This window comes from Dipodomys merriami, unplaced genomic scaffold (assembly GCF_024711535.1).
Source record: "Dipodomys merriami isolate MVZ:Mamm:240054 unplaced genomic scaffold, mDipMer1.0.p SCAF_19, whole genome shotgun sequence".
Lineage (NCBI taxonomy): Eukaryota > Metazoa > Chordata > Mammalia > Rodentia > Heteromyidae > Dipodomys > Dipodomys merriami.
In genome coordinates this window covers 3683227-3697361 of record NW_027203270.1, presented here as the reverse complement: position 1 = coordinate 3697361, position 14135 = coordinate 3683227, and the positions used below count along the sequence as shown (strand labels likewise).

The window sequence follows — 14135 nt, the reverse complement described above, 5'->3', positions numbered from 1 at the left end:
CATGCCTGTAATCTTAGCTACTCAAGAGGCTGAGATCTGAGGATCACATTTTATGAAGCCAGTCCAGGCAAGAAACTTCATGAGCTTCTTATCTCCAATAAACTATTCAAAAAAAAACCCCAGAAGTAGCACTTTGGCTTAAGTGGTAGAGCCCTCACCTTGAGCAAAAGCACCTCAGAGACAGTGCCCAGGCCCAGAGTTCAAGTCCCACAACCAGCAAAACAAACAAACAAAATAAAAAACAGGTGTGAAAATGCTTGACATGGAAGTAGGACTTGAAGAAATCTTAGTGTAGTCTGATTTATTGTACTTATAATTTGCCCCACTTTTCACCTGGACTATCTCCAAGTCATTTAAAGTCAATCTGTTTGAAGTTCACTATTCCCTACAGCCTTTTGTGAGGCGTTGAGCTAATCTCTTCATGGCAGCCTGCATCTCCTGGTTCCTCAGAGTGTAGATCATGGGGTTGAGCATGGGAGTCATCACTGTGTAGCTGATGGATACAGCCTTGTCTAAGGGAAAGGGTGTGAAGGGTCTGGAGTAGATATAGATACAGGGAATGAAGATCATGGACACCACAATGATGTGCGTGGTACAGGTGGAAGCTGCCTTCCTCCTCGCCTGCCCTGAGTGGGACCTGAGCATTACCAGGATGACAGTATAAGAGATGAGGAGGAGGAAGAACCAGATGAAAACCAGCATCCCACTGTTGGAGATCATGAGCAACTCTAAGAGGGAGGTGTCCGTGCAGGCGAGCCTCAGCACTTGGGGAACATCACAGTAGAAATTATCTAGGACATTGGGGCCACAATAGGGCAATGGGAGCATGAGTGCTAGCTGGACAATGGAGTGGACAAAGCCCCCTATCCAGGCAGCCATGACCAGCCCCACGCACACTCGCGTGTTCATGATGGTGATGTAGTGGAGGGGCCTAGAGATGGCTACGTAGCGGTCATAGGCCATCACTGAGAGAAAGAAGACAGTCCCTCCTCCCAAGAGGTGGAAGAAGAAGATCTGGACCATGCAGCCCTGGTAGGAGATAGTCTTGGTCTCATGAAAGAAGTCTACCAGCATCTTTGGGCAGGTGACTGTGGAATAAGAGAGGTCTATGACTGCCAGGTTTCGGAGCAGGAAGTACATAGGCATATGGAGGCGGGGGTCCAGAGTCACTGTCACCATGATGAGGAGGTTTCCCACCACCGTGATGATGTAGACAAGCAGGAACACTAGGAACAGAAATTTCTGGAGCCCTCGGGTCTGTGAGAACCCTAGAAGGACAAACTCTGACACCCATGTGGTGTTCTGTGGTTCCATGGGCTTTTCCCCATGTGCCTGCGGGGAGAGAAAGAGAGCAAACAAAAAAAAGCCATACAATTGTAATCATTTTTCTTTGGAGAATTGGATTGAATTGACCAAAGACATTCTAATTCAGCTTAGGAAAGCCTTTTGTGAGGCATAGAGCTCCACAGATTCATGTCCCTAACCACATCCAACACAATCCATAATCCATGTATTTGTAGATTAGATTTTTCCTGACTTTGGACCATGCTATGCTATGCTCAGATTCACCTCTGATTCCTTTTCATAGCTGCTATGCCTATCATACTGCCATGTGAACCATGCCCCCCCAATCTACTTGAATCCACTAATGCCAACATGTACCCAAGACAACAAACCTTATGAACTTGTGTGAAGAAATGGTGAGATGATGCAAAATAGAGACTAACGATTTAAATGAACAATTGCTTCATGGCAGTAGTCTGAAGGTCCATCTAGGCTTTGTTGCTGAAGGAAGAGAAGTATGTGTTAGAAGAAATTATTATGTACAAATTCATATATAAAGATGTAGGGGGGGTTGGAGGTACAGCAAGTACTAAGTTTGAGTTTCATTCTTGGACCCAGAAAAAGAAAAGAAAGATGGGGTAAGGAAGCTGGGATGATTAGTGCTTCCCACATTTTCCACATAAATATTTCTCTAATGATGTTTGTTGCCATTGGATATTTACTGGAGAACCCTAAGAAGCTCAAAACAAATTTTCTGCAAATTTCCTATAAAAACACATATCGTTGGACAGTCTTTGGGAACAGTTTAAGAATTGTGGCTTATAAAACTCTAATTGGTAAGACCAGTGTTACAGTAAAAAATACAAAGAGGAAAACAGTCCTTCACTTTACGAAGTGAAAATTCTAGAATAAACACTTGAAAAAAAAAGAAACTTGTGTTTTTAGCATTGAAACCCATTTCCTTAGATTGCAATTTTTTTTCAGGAAAATGTGTCCTGAGGCCCTGCCCTAGGGAGACAGTAGAACATGAAAAGCTCTCTTGTCCTTGATTCTCATTGGATACATTGGAGGACCACAGCAAATTCACTGATGTTCTTCCAAGAAAAGTGAATACAAATTTTGTAAAAGCCAACCTCTCTAGAGAACTATCAACAGAATGGTGGCTTAAATGATCTATGAGGGATTACAAATACCACAAACATCGTCATGCTTATTTTTATATTTGTCCTCCAGTATTTATGTAGAGATGATGCTCCAAGAAGCGGCTCTTGGTTTATTCTGTGATTTTTCCCAACTCTACACAATGATGATTTGAAAAGCATCCCTATGACTCACTGGGAGCCCCTGGAAGTTTTTCCATGGAAAGGAGGTGCTGAAACAGGGTTCAAATGGACCTATTCAGGCACATCAAAGAAGGGAGTGTGGAGACAGCCAAAAGTTGGCAGGTACTTCCTGAGGCAGTAATTGTGAAACAACAGAGGTCATGTTTCTGGTCGTGTGGCCCTGCTCTACCACATCACCAAGGCTAAACTGGATGGGCAACAGCTTCAATGGTATAGGTTCTCTTTGAAAAACTTCTGATTGGGCTGGGAATGTGGCTCAGTGGTAGAGCGCTTGCCTTGCATGCTCAAGGCCCTGGGTTCGATTCCTCAGCACCACATAAGCAAAAAGAAAAAAGCCGGAAGTGGCGCTGTGGCTCAAGTTATAGAGTGCTAGCCTTGAACTGAAGAGCTGAGGGACAGCACTCAGGCCCAGAGTTCAGGCCCCATGACCGGACCCCCCCCCCAAAAAAAAGAAAAACCTCTGATCTTACACATCAACCCTAACCCACCCACTTGATTGCTCACTGCTGAAATGGTAACAGCATGTTTCATTCTTTTTTTTTTTTCTGGTTGGTCTTGGGGCTTGAACTCAGGGCCTGGGCACTGATCTCTTTTGCTCCAGGCAAACTCTACCACTTTGAGCTACGCTTCACCTTCTGGTTTTCTGATGGTTAATTGGAGATAAGAATCTCAGGTATTTTTTCTACCTGGGTTGGCTTTGAACTGTGATCCTCAGATCCAGCCTCCTGAATAGCTAGGATTTCAGGCATGAGCCATTGGCACCTAGCTCATGATCTTACCTTATTGCCTTTGTCCTTATTAAGATTATGGCCCCTGTTAAGTTACAACATAGTACATATGGCTGCTTCCTAAAACACACCTTCCCCTTTGGCTCAAAATGTTTTTTTTAAAAGGTTTTTTTTAGGGATCTTTATCATCCACATACGTAGAGCATATGTAGATGGATTTTTCAAGTGCTTCCTCACAAACTGGCTCCTACTATTCGTTCTAGGCCCCTTTGCCACTTATTGGACAACAATAATCATCTATTGTTATTGGAATCATTCAAAGGTTTATGGAGTGTTCTTTATGTCCTGGGCACTACATTAAACATTTTATAAACACCATACTATTTAATGCTTCTAAAGACATTCTACATACTATGAATGATCTCCACCTCACACCTAAGTAAACTGAAGCAGAAAAAGATCACCCAGAATCAGTAGCCAAATGCAGATTCTGAACAAGGTCTGATGGACACAGAACCTTCTCTCCTAACTACATTCCTTTTATTCCTTGCTCTGCTCTACACTGATCCTGGCTCCTCAGGTTTCAGTATCTTCCATCTGCTTGGTACTGCACCGGGATTCTTTTGGTCCAATTCACCTATCTGAATTCTACCCCTCTTTGAAGGTTCAAGAGTAATCAGCCCTTCTGTAACATTTTCATGTACTGGAATTTCTTCACAGGGGTGGATAAATGTCTCCCATGTGTTGTGATTTCAATGTAAGTCCAGTACGATGCATACTACCTAGTGTTTTGGTACACATAGAGCCCTTCACAAAAATGGTCCCCATGGGGCTGGGAAGGTGGCTCAGTGGTAGAGTGCTTGCCTTGCATGCCTGAGGCCCTGGGTTCGATTCCTCAGCACCACATAAGCAAAAAGAAAAAACTCGGAAGTGGCTCTGTGGCTCAAGTGGTAGAGCACTAGTCTTGAGCTGAAATGCTGAGGGACAGTGCCCAGGCCCAGAGTTCAGGCCCCACAACTGGACCCAAAACTACAACAACAACAACAACAACAACAAAATTAAGGGTAGAGGAAAGAAGAATTTGGATACAAATAAGTGGGAATAGATGAAGTAAAGGAAGATTACAAAGAACAGAAATGGGGTGTCAGAACATATGGAGGAGGATGACAATGAAATCTTGGAGTGGAAGAAAGAATGGATCCAATTGCAGAAGCCAATAAATGGAGGAAGAGAGTTTCAGGGCAGTCCCTCCTCTCCAGGTGGTCTCTTTCCGTTAGCCTGCTACAATCTCGTTTACTGGTGACCATCTTCTTGTCATTCTTCTTCTCCTTGTTTGCACTATTACATTTCTTTCACACATTTGCCCATGAGAGTATTTTGAATACTAATCTGACCATGCCTCTTTCTTGTTTGTAGCACCAGGGTTTGAACTCAAGGCCTCTTGTGGGTTAATCCTGTATTGTAGCACTTGAACCACATACCTAGCACTTTTGTTTTAATTATTTTTCAAATAAAGTCTTGCATTTTGCCCAGGGTGGGCCTTGGAATATGATTCTCCTATCTATATCTCCTGGGTAGTTGGCATTACATGTGTGTGTGTTACTATATACAGCTTGTTCTGTTGGGAGACAGTCTAACTTTTTACCTGGGCTGGCCTCAAATCACAATCTTCCCAATTTCTTCTTACTAAGTGGCTAGAATATAAGCCACAATGCTCAGCCCTCTTTTTAGGTGTGTGTGCTGGTCCTGGGGCTTGAACTCAGGGCTGGGCACTGTCCCTGAGCTTTTTGTTGTTGTTGTTCAAGGATAACAACCTACCAGTTGAACACAGCTCTCCTTCTAGCTTTTTGGTAGTGAATTGGAGAGAGGCGTCTCACACACTTTCCTGTCGAGGCTGGACTGGCCTGGAACTGCAATCCTCAGATCTCAGCCTTCTGAATAGCTAGGATTGCAGGCATGAGTCACCAGTGCACAGCTCCACATCTCTTTTAATAATCTTTATTGGCTGTTTAGTGCCCACAGCTTAAACTTCAACCCTTAGAATCCACCTAAAATGCTCTGTAGAGAGAATCAAGATTGAACATACCTAGATATGTATATGCAACTTCCTCTCATACAAGGTTGTAAAGAGTAGCCCCATATACCTTTTAATCAGTATTCTTAAATCCCAGGAGCCAATGGCTATCTAGGGAACTTGTAGTCCCTCCATATGCCATCTGGATGGGTGCGTCTGCATCTTTACTAACAATTTGGTTTCGTACATATCCTTCATTGTTTTTTTTTTCCTTTCAAAAGCACAGAAATATGTGCTTATATTTGGCTCTTTCCCCCATTTCTCCCCTGAAGGATTAATTCTTTACTTCTATAGGTTCCAATCACACTTCATTTAGCACTACTCAGTTTTCCTTTGTCTTTAACTAGATTGCTAATTGAGTAACAACATAAGCGCAGCATCTGTGACAGAAACAATGATTTAGTAATAATTCAAACAATATTTGCAGGGTTAATGTATTAGCATTGCAACTTTGTTGTGTAGGATTATGTGGAGAATTTCATGGTAATTTTCCTCACTCTTCTCATCCTTTACCCTCAGTATCCTCTCTCTAGACCATAGGGTCCAGTCTGTGCTTGCTTGTTTTCATGGGTGAACTGGGACACCTGTTTTCCACATCACATCCCTCCTACAGGACTTCCAAAATGTCTCTTCGACTCCAGACTTATGCCCATCAGCTCCCTGTCACTGTCACTCCAGCCTTCCCACAGCTGCTGGAACATCCTTCATACAGCTGACTTCATGCAGGCTGCTGACCCCATCTCTCACCTTCCTTCAGGCCAGCCTCCAGCGTGGGTCTTCAGTCAGGTCTACATCTTCTGGTAGAAACTTTGCTTCAACTGCAGCTTCCTTGTCCCTGGCTGTCCCTCCTGTGTTTACCCAGTGGGAAGGGGGGGCGGTGAGAGGAAGAGGGAGCATCCTTGAGGAAAAGCTGTTGGACAGGAGTCAGGAAGCAGAGCTGGGCTGATTACCACTGGGGCCAATGCAGCAAGGGGAGTTGTTAAAAAGTTTCCATATGTCTCAAAACACATACTGCTTGAGAGGTCTTCTTTGGGGACCTAAAGTAGCAAGAACACTCAAAAATTTAGGCATTTTCAGGCCAAGAACCAAAATACAAGAGGACTTCAAATGAAATAGAATCTGAGAACTTCCAAAGAACCACTTGTGAGAACAGCAAGTGTGGTATTAGAATGACCCTCAAGAGAATCTCATGAAGGGCTTGTAAAAGGCAGATTGGTGCCTTGTCATTCAACAGGTCAAATCTGACCAAGAATTTGCATTTGTAACACATTCTCAGATTCTGAGAAAATGTATTTCACCAATTTAAGGACCAGACCTTGAGAGCCTCTGACTTGCTCTTCAGCACAATGGACAGTTATCTCCCATGGATCCATTAAGCTGTTTAGATTTTCTTCCCTTCTCTCTTCTAGTCTTTAAACCCAATCGAATTTTACCAAGACAGAGTCACAGTTGGAAAATAGCATGTATACAACAGAAACTTTGTAACTCACAAATCTTGTCCTTCAGTTTGCTGACCAGACCACCAGAGTGTATTCACTACTCACACTGTCTATAAAGAGCCAGTAGTTTTGTTTTTTGTTTTGTTTTGTACGTCATGGGGCTTGAACTCTGGGCCTGGGTACTGTCCTTGAGCTCTTCAGTTCAAGGCAAGTGCCTTACCACTTGAGCCACGGTGCACTTCCAGTTTTCTGGTAGTTAATTGGAGGTAAAAGTCTCATGAACTTTCCTGCCAGGGCTGGCTTCAAACCATGATTCTCAGATCTCAGCCTCCTGAGTAGCTAGCATTACAGACATAAGCCACCGGTGCCTGGCTAAGAGCCAGTATTCTTTCAACATAAATCATGGCTGTCTTCAAAGCAAAACAGTCATTCTCTGGTTGTACCATCCTAAAAGGGCATAACAATCTTGTTTCATGCAATTTTGGATATTATATGATTATAAACTTTTCCTGTTCTGTGCCATGAAAGTATCAGTGTTAATACTCTCATTATGATATCATCATTTTTTTGTGTGGCAGTCCTGGGCCTGAGCTCTGTTACTGAGACTTTTGTGCTTTAGGCTAGTGTGCAACCAGTTGAACCACAGATCCATTTGCAGCTTTTTGCTGTTAATTGGAGATGAGTTCCATAGACCTTCCTGACTGAATGGAACTGTGATCCTCAGATCTCAGCCTCCTGAGTACCTAGAGTGATAGGTGTGAGCCACTGGTGTCCAGCTATGTAATCATTTTAAAAGATATTTCTATCTTAGTCCAGTTGATTGGCTACAATGGCACATCATAGACTTAGTGGCTTTGATCATAAGCAACAGACATGTATTATAGTTCTGGAGGTTGGTCAGTGTTATATCAAGGTGCTTGCAGGTTAGATGGCTCATTAAGGCCAATTTCCTCCTATAGACATTTTCTTTTCCATATGTTCTCAACTTGTCAGAAGGAATAGAAACCTCTCTGCAGGGTCTGTTTAATAAGGGCATAAATGTTCTTCAGATTATTGGACTTACTCTCAAAAGTCATCAAATTAGCTTTCTTTTTTTTTTCTTTCCTTCTTCCTTCCTTCCTTTTTTCTCTTTCTTCATTCCTTCCTTCCTCTTTCTGTCTCTCTCTTTCTTTCTGTCTTCATTTCTTTCTTTCTTCCTTCCTTTTTTCTTCCTTCCTTCTTTCCTTCCTTCCTTCCTTCCTTCCTTCCTTCCTTCCTTTCTTCCTTCCTTCTTTAATTCCTTCCTTCCTTCCTTCCTTCCTTCCTTCCTTCCTTCCTTCCTTCCTTCCTTCCTTCCTTCCCTCCTTGCTTCCTTCCTTCCTTGCTTCCTTCCTTCCTTCCTTCCTTTCTCTCTTCTTTCTTGCCAGTCCTATGACTTGAACTCAGGGCCTGGTTGCTGACCCTGAACTCTTTTGCTCAGGCTAGCACTCTTCTATCGAACTACAGCTCCATCTTCAGCTTTTTTTGATAATTAATTGGAGATAAGAGTCTCATGTACTTTCTTTCCCTGGCTTGTTTCAAACTGTGATCCTCAGATCTCAGCCTGCTGAGTAGTTAGGATTACAGGTGTGAGCCATCAGTGCCTGACTTCAAATTAGTTTTATAACATGAATTTTGGGGAAAACAAACATTTCCTGTAGCTGTCACCAAGGGGAGAAACAGCAAATGGTGCATGAAAACTTTCCTTACAACTTCTGGTCAGTGTATATTACTTTGAATTAAATTACTTCAAATTGAAAAGTTCAACTAAAAGAAAACATTTTTTTGGGGGGGGAAGTCCAGTTGTGGGGCCTGAACTCTGGGCCTGGGCGCTGTCCCTCAGCTCTTCAGCTCAAGGCTAGCGCTCTACCACTTGAGCCACAGCGCCACTTCTGGCTTTTTTTCTTTTTGCTTATGTGGTGCTGAGGAATCGAACCCAGGGCTTCATGCATGCAAAGCAAGCGCTTTACCACTGAGCCACCTCCCCAGCCCAAAATAAAACATTTTTAAAGTTCTTTTTTCCCTTGAATTTTGTCTGTTTTCTTGGAATTCATTTTTTTTCATTTTGTGGTTTGTTTCAGTATCTGTCTCTTAAGTTGGAACTTCCCTTCACCTGCCCAGTGGTCTGTTGCTAAGCATTACTATTGAAAATGAAACCAAGATGGTGTTAGGGAAATGAACACTAAGATATGTATTCAAATGTTTCTTTTTTCTTTTAAGCGATTGTTTCTAACACATTTATAAGATTATTTCTTTGTTGCTTTGTATGTCCCTCCCCCACAGTATAACCCCTGCTTTCACTGTATTTGATGTCATTATAATTTGTGGAGGGGAAGGGGAAAAACAAATCGTTTAAATAGGGATACTGGTGGACCCATTGCAACAATGAGATGTACAAGTCTTTATGTCGAAAACGAACTTTACAATTTTCATGGGGGGGATGGGGATTGTTGGGGGGGCAGGGGGGAGGATGGGAAGGGATAGGACAGGGAAACAAAGCAGGAGGCTACAATGCTTGATAAGAAATGTACTCATTATCTTGCCCATGCAATTGTAACTCCTCTGTACAGTAGTTTTCACAATAAAATAAATGAAAGAAAAGAAAAAACAAAAGAAAATGAAAAAAGAAACAATAAAACAACAACAACAACAAAAAGAAAATGAAACCACTCAAAAGCTTGTTGGACCCACTGTACATTAGCAGGGCCTGGGAACTCATAGCCTCTCCAGGATCATCAGCTCAGTTGTTTTGTAAGAAGTTCCTTGAATGCTAACTTGGAGCAATAACCAGGGCCTGTCTATTAAGGTTCTTAATATCTCTAAAAATCTTTCAGACTTCTCTGTCAGCACTTAGCTCGTGGAAGTCTTCACTGAGGTAAGGAAGAGGGCTAAGAGCAAGATTTCCCTTTCACTTGGACCAGTACTCTGCAGCTTCCCTAGGCTCCACTGGGCTGTCCTTGTCAGCTTGCTTAGATGTTTGGTTTTATGGCCTCCATCCATGGCAGCGTTTTCTCATTGTTGTGACTTTTCATTCAAGTCCACTATGTCTCTTCATGCTACCAGAGGCTTATTCTCACATGGAACACATTGTTTGGCATTCACAATCCTCTATTTTTTGGTTGAAAAGTCTAGACATTCATTTTTCCATTTCCCTAGACTGGCTTGACCGTCTGACCCAGTGCTAGCCAGTCAGGTCATATGAAAAGTCTCCTAAGATGCTTCTAAAGAATTTCTGCATTTCTCCTCCACAAAGGAAAACACTTCCCCTCTTCTCACTATATTATATTACCAGAGTATAATGTTATGAAACTTAGAGCTTTGACAGCCAAATTTCTCATGAGGGAAACGTTTAAGGCATTGTATAGCAGCCAGTATAGAACCATAAAACTTTGAGTGACTGAATCCACTAACTTGAAAATACTTGTCCTTTGGTCTTCAACTTGAATAATAAAGTTGGGTAAGATAATTCCCCAATGGCACCAGGGGCTCATGCCTATAATCTTAGCTACTCAAGAGGCTAAGATCTGAGGATTCTGGTTCTAAGCCAACTAGTAGAAAATGTCTGTGAAATTCTTACCAAAAAGGTAGAAATGGAGATGTTGCTAAAGTAGTAAAGCACTAGCTTTGAGCAAAAAGATGAAGGGATAGTGCCCAGCACTGAGTTCAAGCTCCAGTACCAGAAAAAAAAAAAACGAAATAAGAGATATTTTCTCTTTTCCCCAGTTGTTAAACTAGTATCATTTGATTATTCTGACCAGGATTGCTTCCATGAAAACCAATAACCCTTGCCTTTGTTTCTCTTTCCAAATAACATCAAGATGCTCTAAGCACTTTGAAGACAGATCTCTGTTCTTCCCAGAGTTGCCATACTGAGAATAAAGCACCTTTTCTGATTTCACCAGCATTCATTTCTGACTCTTTTTCCAGGATGGGCATCTGAACCTATTCTACTGGGACACCAGTAACCACAGACCAAGTAATGACTTCTGCTTCCAAGATGGTACCTTGGAAGCATTACTATGTCCTTACAAGGCAGAAAGCCAAAGGACAAGCAATCCATTCACAAAGGAGGAGCCTGTCCAGTCTAGTAACCTCTTTTTTTTTTTATTTGTCGGTCGTGGGGCTTGAACTCTGGGCCTGGGGCTGTCCCTCAGCTCTTCAGCTCAAGGTGAGCGCTCTACCACTTGAGCTACAGCGCGACTTCCGGTTTTCTGGTGGTTTATTGGAGATAGGCGTCTCAAGGTCTCTCCTGCCCAGGCTGGCTTTGAACCGGGATCCTCAGATCTCAGCCTCCTGAGTAGCTAGGATTACAGGCGTGAGCCACCAGCGCCCGGCTTCCAGTAACCTCTTAAAGGCTCTGCCTCTTAATACTATTATATTGGCCATTGTCTTAATCTTTTTTTTCTATTTTCATTACTGAATACCATAGACTAAGTACATTAGAAAGGCAAGAAATTTAATTCTCACAATTCTGGAGACTGGGAAGAACATTATAGAAGGACATTAACTTTGAGTGAGAAATGTCTTGTCCTATCATAACATGGAAGAGGGCATCATAGGAAGAAATAAGGAGCTTCTAGGCTCAAGTCTCCTTTCTTGTTCTTATAAATCTTTATGTTTTCATCTGACCCTAAGTATCCTCCAAAAGCTTCTCCTATAAACACCAATCACAGGTGAATTTGGGGATTAAATTTCCTCAAACATCTCATCTTCTGGGGGACACATAGCAGGTTAGGAGCATGGTTTAAAGATATTGAAGAGGTATCTGACAGAGAATGAGGAAAAATGAAGGGGAAGTGCTACTGTGGGAAATGTTTATACAATGTTGAAAATCAGGCCACTCTGTAAATACTAGGGTGTAGAATGATGTGGGGAGACAAGGAAGTGAAAAGAATATGAGTGTCCTGGCGTTAAAATGAAACATAACCATTGCACAGAAAGATAATCAACAGATGAGGAAATCTGACACGTTTCTAGGAGGTTAGAGAGTCTGAGTTTCAAATACCTCCATATCTGGCAACTGAACTTAAAGTCAGTGGAACCAAGTTTGGTCACTCTTTTGTAGCAAATTTTGCTATGCTCGGAATATTCTCATTTTCAAAATTAACATGTAGTGGTAATAGTAGTAGTAATAGTAGTAATAAAAATAGTGATTTTTTTGTGCCAGTCCTGGGGCTTGAACTCAGGACCTGGGTGCTGTCCCTGAGCTTCTATTGCTCAGCTAGAACTCTACCAATTGAGACATAGATCCTCTTCCTTTTTTGGGGGGGGGCTTAATTGGAGATAAGAGTCACATGGGATTTCCTATCTGGTCTGGCTTTGAACCTTGATCCTCATAGACTCCTGGGTAACTAGGATTACAGGCATGAGCCAGTAGTACCTGGCTACAGTGATGGTTTGCAAGAATGAATTAAAGATGTGAAAATACAGCTGGGTGACGGTGGCTCATGCCTGTAATCCTAGCTACCCAAGAGGCTGAGATCAGAGGTTCGCATTTTATGAAGCCAGTCCAGGCAAGAAACTTCATGAGCTTCTTATCTCCAATAAACTATTCAAAAAAAAAAACCCCAGAAGTAGCACTTTGGCTTAAGTGGTAGAGCCCTCACCTTGAGCAAAAGCACCTCAGAGACAGTGCCCAGGCCCAGAGTTCAAGTCCCACAACCAGCAAAACAAACAAACAAAATAAAAAACAGGTGTGAAAATGCTTGACATGGAAGTAGGACTTGAAGAAATCTTAGTGTAGTCTGATTTATTGTACTTATAATTTGCCCCACTTTTCACCTGGACTATCTCCAAGTCATTTAAAGTCAATCTGTTTGAAGTTCACTATTCCCTACAGCCTTTTGTGAGGCGTTGAGCTAATCTCTTCATGGCAGCCTGCATCTCCTGGTTCCTCAGAGTGTAGATCATGGGGTTGAGCATGGGAGTCATCACTGTGTAGCTGATGGATACAGCCTTGTCTAAGGGAAAGGGTGTGAAGGGTCTGGAGTAGATATAGATACAGGGAATGAAGATCATGGACACCACAATGATGTGCGTGGTACAGGTGGAAGCTGCCTTCCTCCTCGCCTGCCCTGAGTGGGACCTGAGCATTACCAGGATGACAGTATAAGAGATGAGGAGGAGGAAGAACCAGATGAAAACCAGCATCCCACTGTTGGAGATCATGAGCAACTCTAAGAGGGAGGTGTCCGTGCAGGCGAGCCTCAGCACTTGGGGAACATCACAGTAGAAATTATCTAGGACATTGGGGCCACAATAGGGCAATGGGAGCATGAGTGCTAGCTGGACAATGGAGTGGACAAAGCCCCCTATCCAGGCAGCCATGACCAGCCCCACGCACACTCGCGTGTTCATGATGGTGATGTAGTGGAGGGGCCTAGAGATGGCTACGTAGCGGTCATAGGCCATCACTGAGAGAAAGAAGACAGTCACTCCTCCCACGAAGTGGAAGAAGAAGATCTGGACCATGCAGCCTTGGTAGGAGATAGTCTTGGTCTCATGAAGGAAGTCTAGTAGCATCTTTGGGCAGGTGACTGTGGAACAAGAGAGGTCTATGACTGCCAGGTTTCGGAGCAGGAAGTACATAGGCATATGGAGGCGGGGGTCCAGAGTCACTGTCACCATGATGAGGAGGTTTCCCACCACCGTGATGATGTAGACAAGCAGGAACACTAGGAACAGAAATTTCTGGAGCCCTCGGGTCTGGGAGAACCCTAGAAGTACAAACTCTGACACCCATGTGGTGTTCTGTGGTTCCATGGGCTTTTCCCCATGTGCCTGCGGGGAGAAAAAGAGAGCAAACAAAAAAAAAGCCATACAATTGTAATCATTTTTCTTTGGAGAATTGGATTGAATTGACCAAAGTCATTCTAATTCAGCTTAGGAAAGCCTTTTGTGAGGCATAGAGCTCCACAGATTCATGTCCCTAACCACATCCAACACAATCCATAATCCATGCATTTGTACGTTAGATTTTTCCTGACTTTGGGCCATGCTATGCTATACTCAGATTCACCTCTGATACCTTTTCATAGCTGCTATGCCTATCATACTGCCATGTCAACCACGGACCCCCTTCCCCCAATCTACTTGAGTCCATTAATGCGAACATGTACCCAAGACAACAAACCTTAAGAACCTGTGTGAGGAAATGGTGAGATGATGCAAAATAGAGACTAACGATTTAAATGAATAAATGCTTCATGGCAGGAATTTGAAGGTCCATCTAGGTTTTGTTGCTGAAGGA

At 42.9% G+C, this 14135-nt stretch overlaps 2 protein-coding genes across 3 annotated transcripts; both read right to left on the bottom strand.

Annotated features, from left to right (window-relative positions):
• Positions 1-372: 372 nt before the first annotated feature.
• On the bottom strand, positions 373-1314 carry LOC138830345 (olfactory receptor 4D1-like). The gene has a single exon (XM_070026725.1). The coding sequence runs from the start codon at positions 1312-1314 to the stop codon at positions 379-381; it is 936 nt and encodes a 311-aa protein (XP_069882826.1). The 3' UTR covers positions 373-378.
• Positions 1315-10791: 9477 nt separating this feature from the next.
• LOC138830344 (olfactory receptor 4D1) lies at positions 10792-13648 on the bottom strand. 2 transcript variants are annotated; one of them, XM_070026724.1, is made up of 2 exons: positions 12746-13648; positions 10792-10797 (listed from the first exon to the last, which is right to left on the bottom strand). In XM_070026724.1, exons 1-2 carry the CDS (start codon positions 13646-13648, stop codon positions 10792-10794), a joined length of 909 nt encoding a protein of 302 aa, XP_069882825.1. The 2 variants fall into 2 exon arrangements, with proteins under 2 accessions (XP_069882825.1, XP_069882824.1); XM_070026723.1 differs by lacking the exon at positions 10792-10797 and having other exon boundaries at positions 12713-13648.
• Positions 13649-14135: the final 487 nt, after the last annotated feature.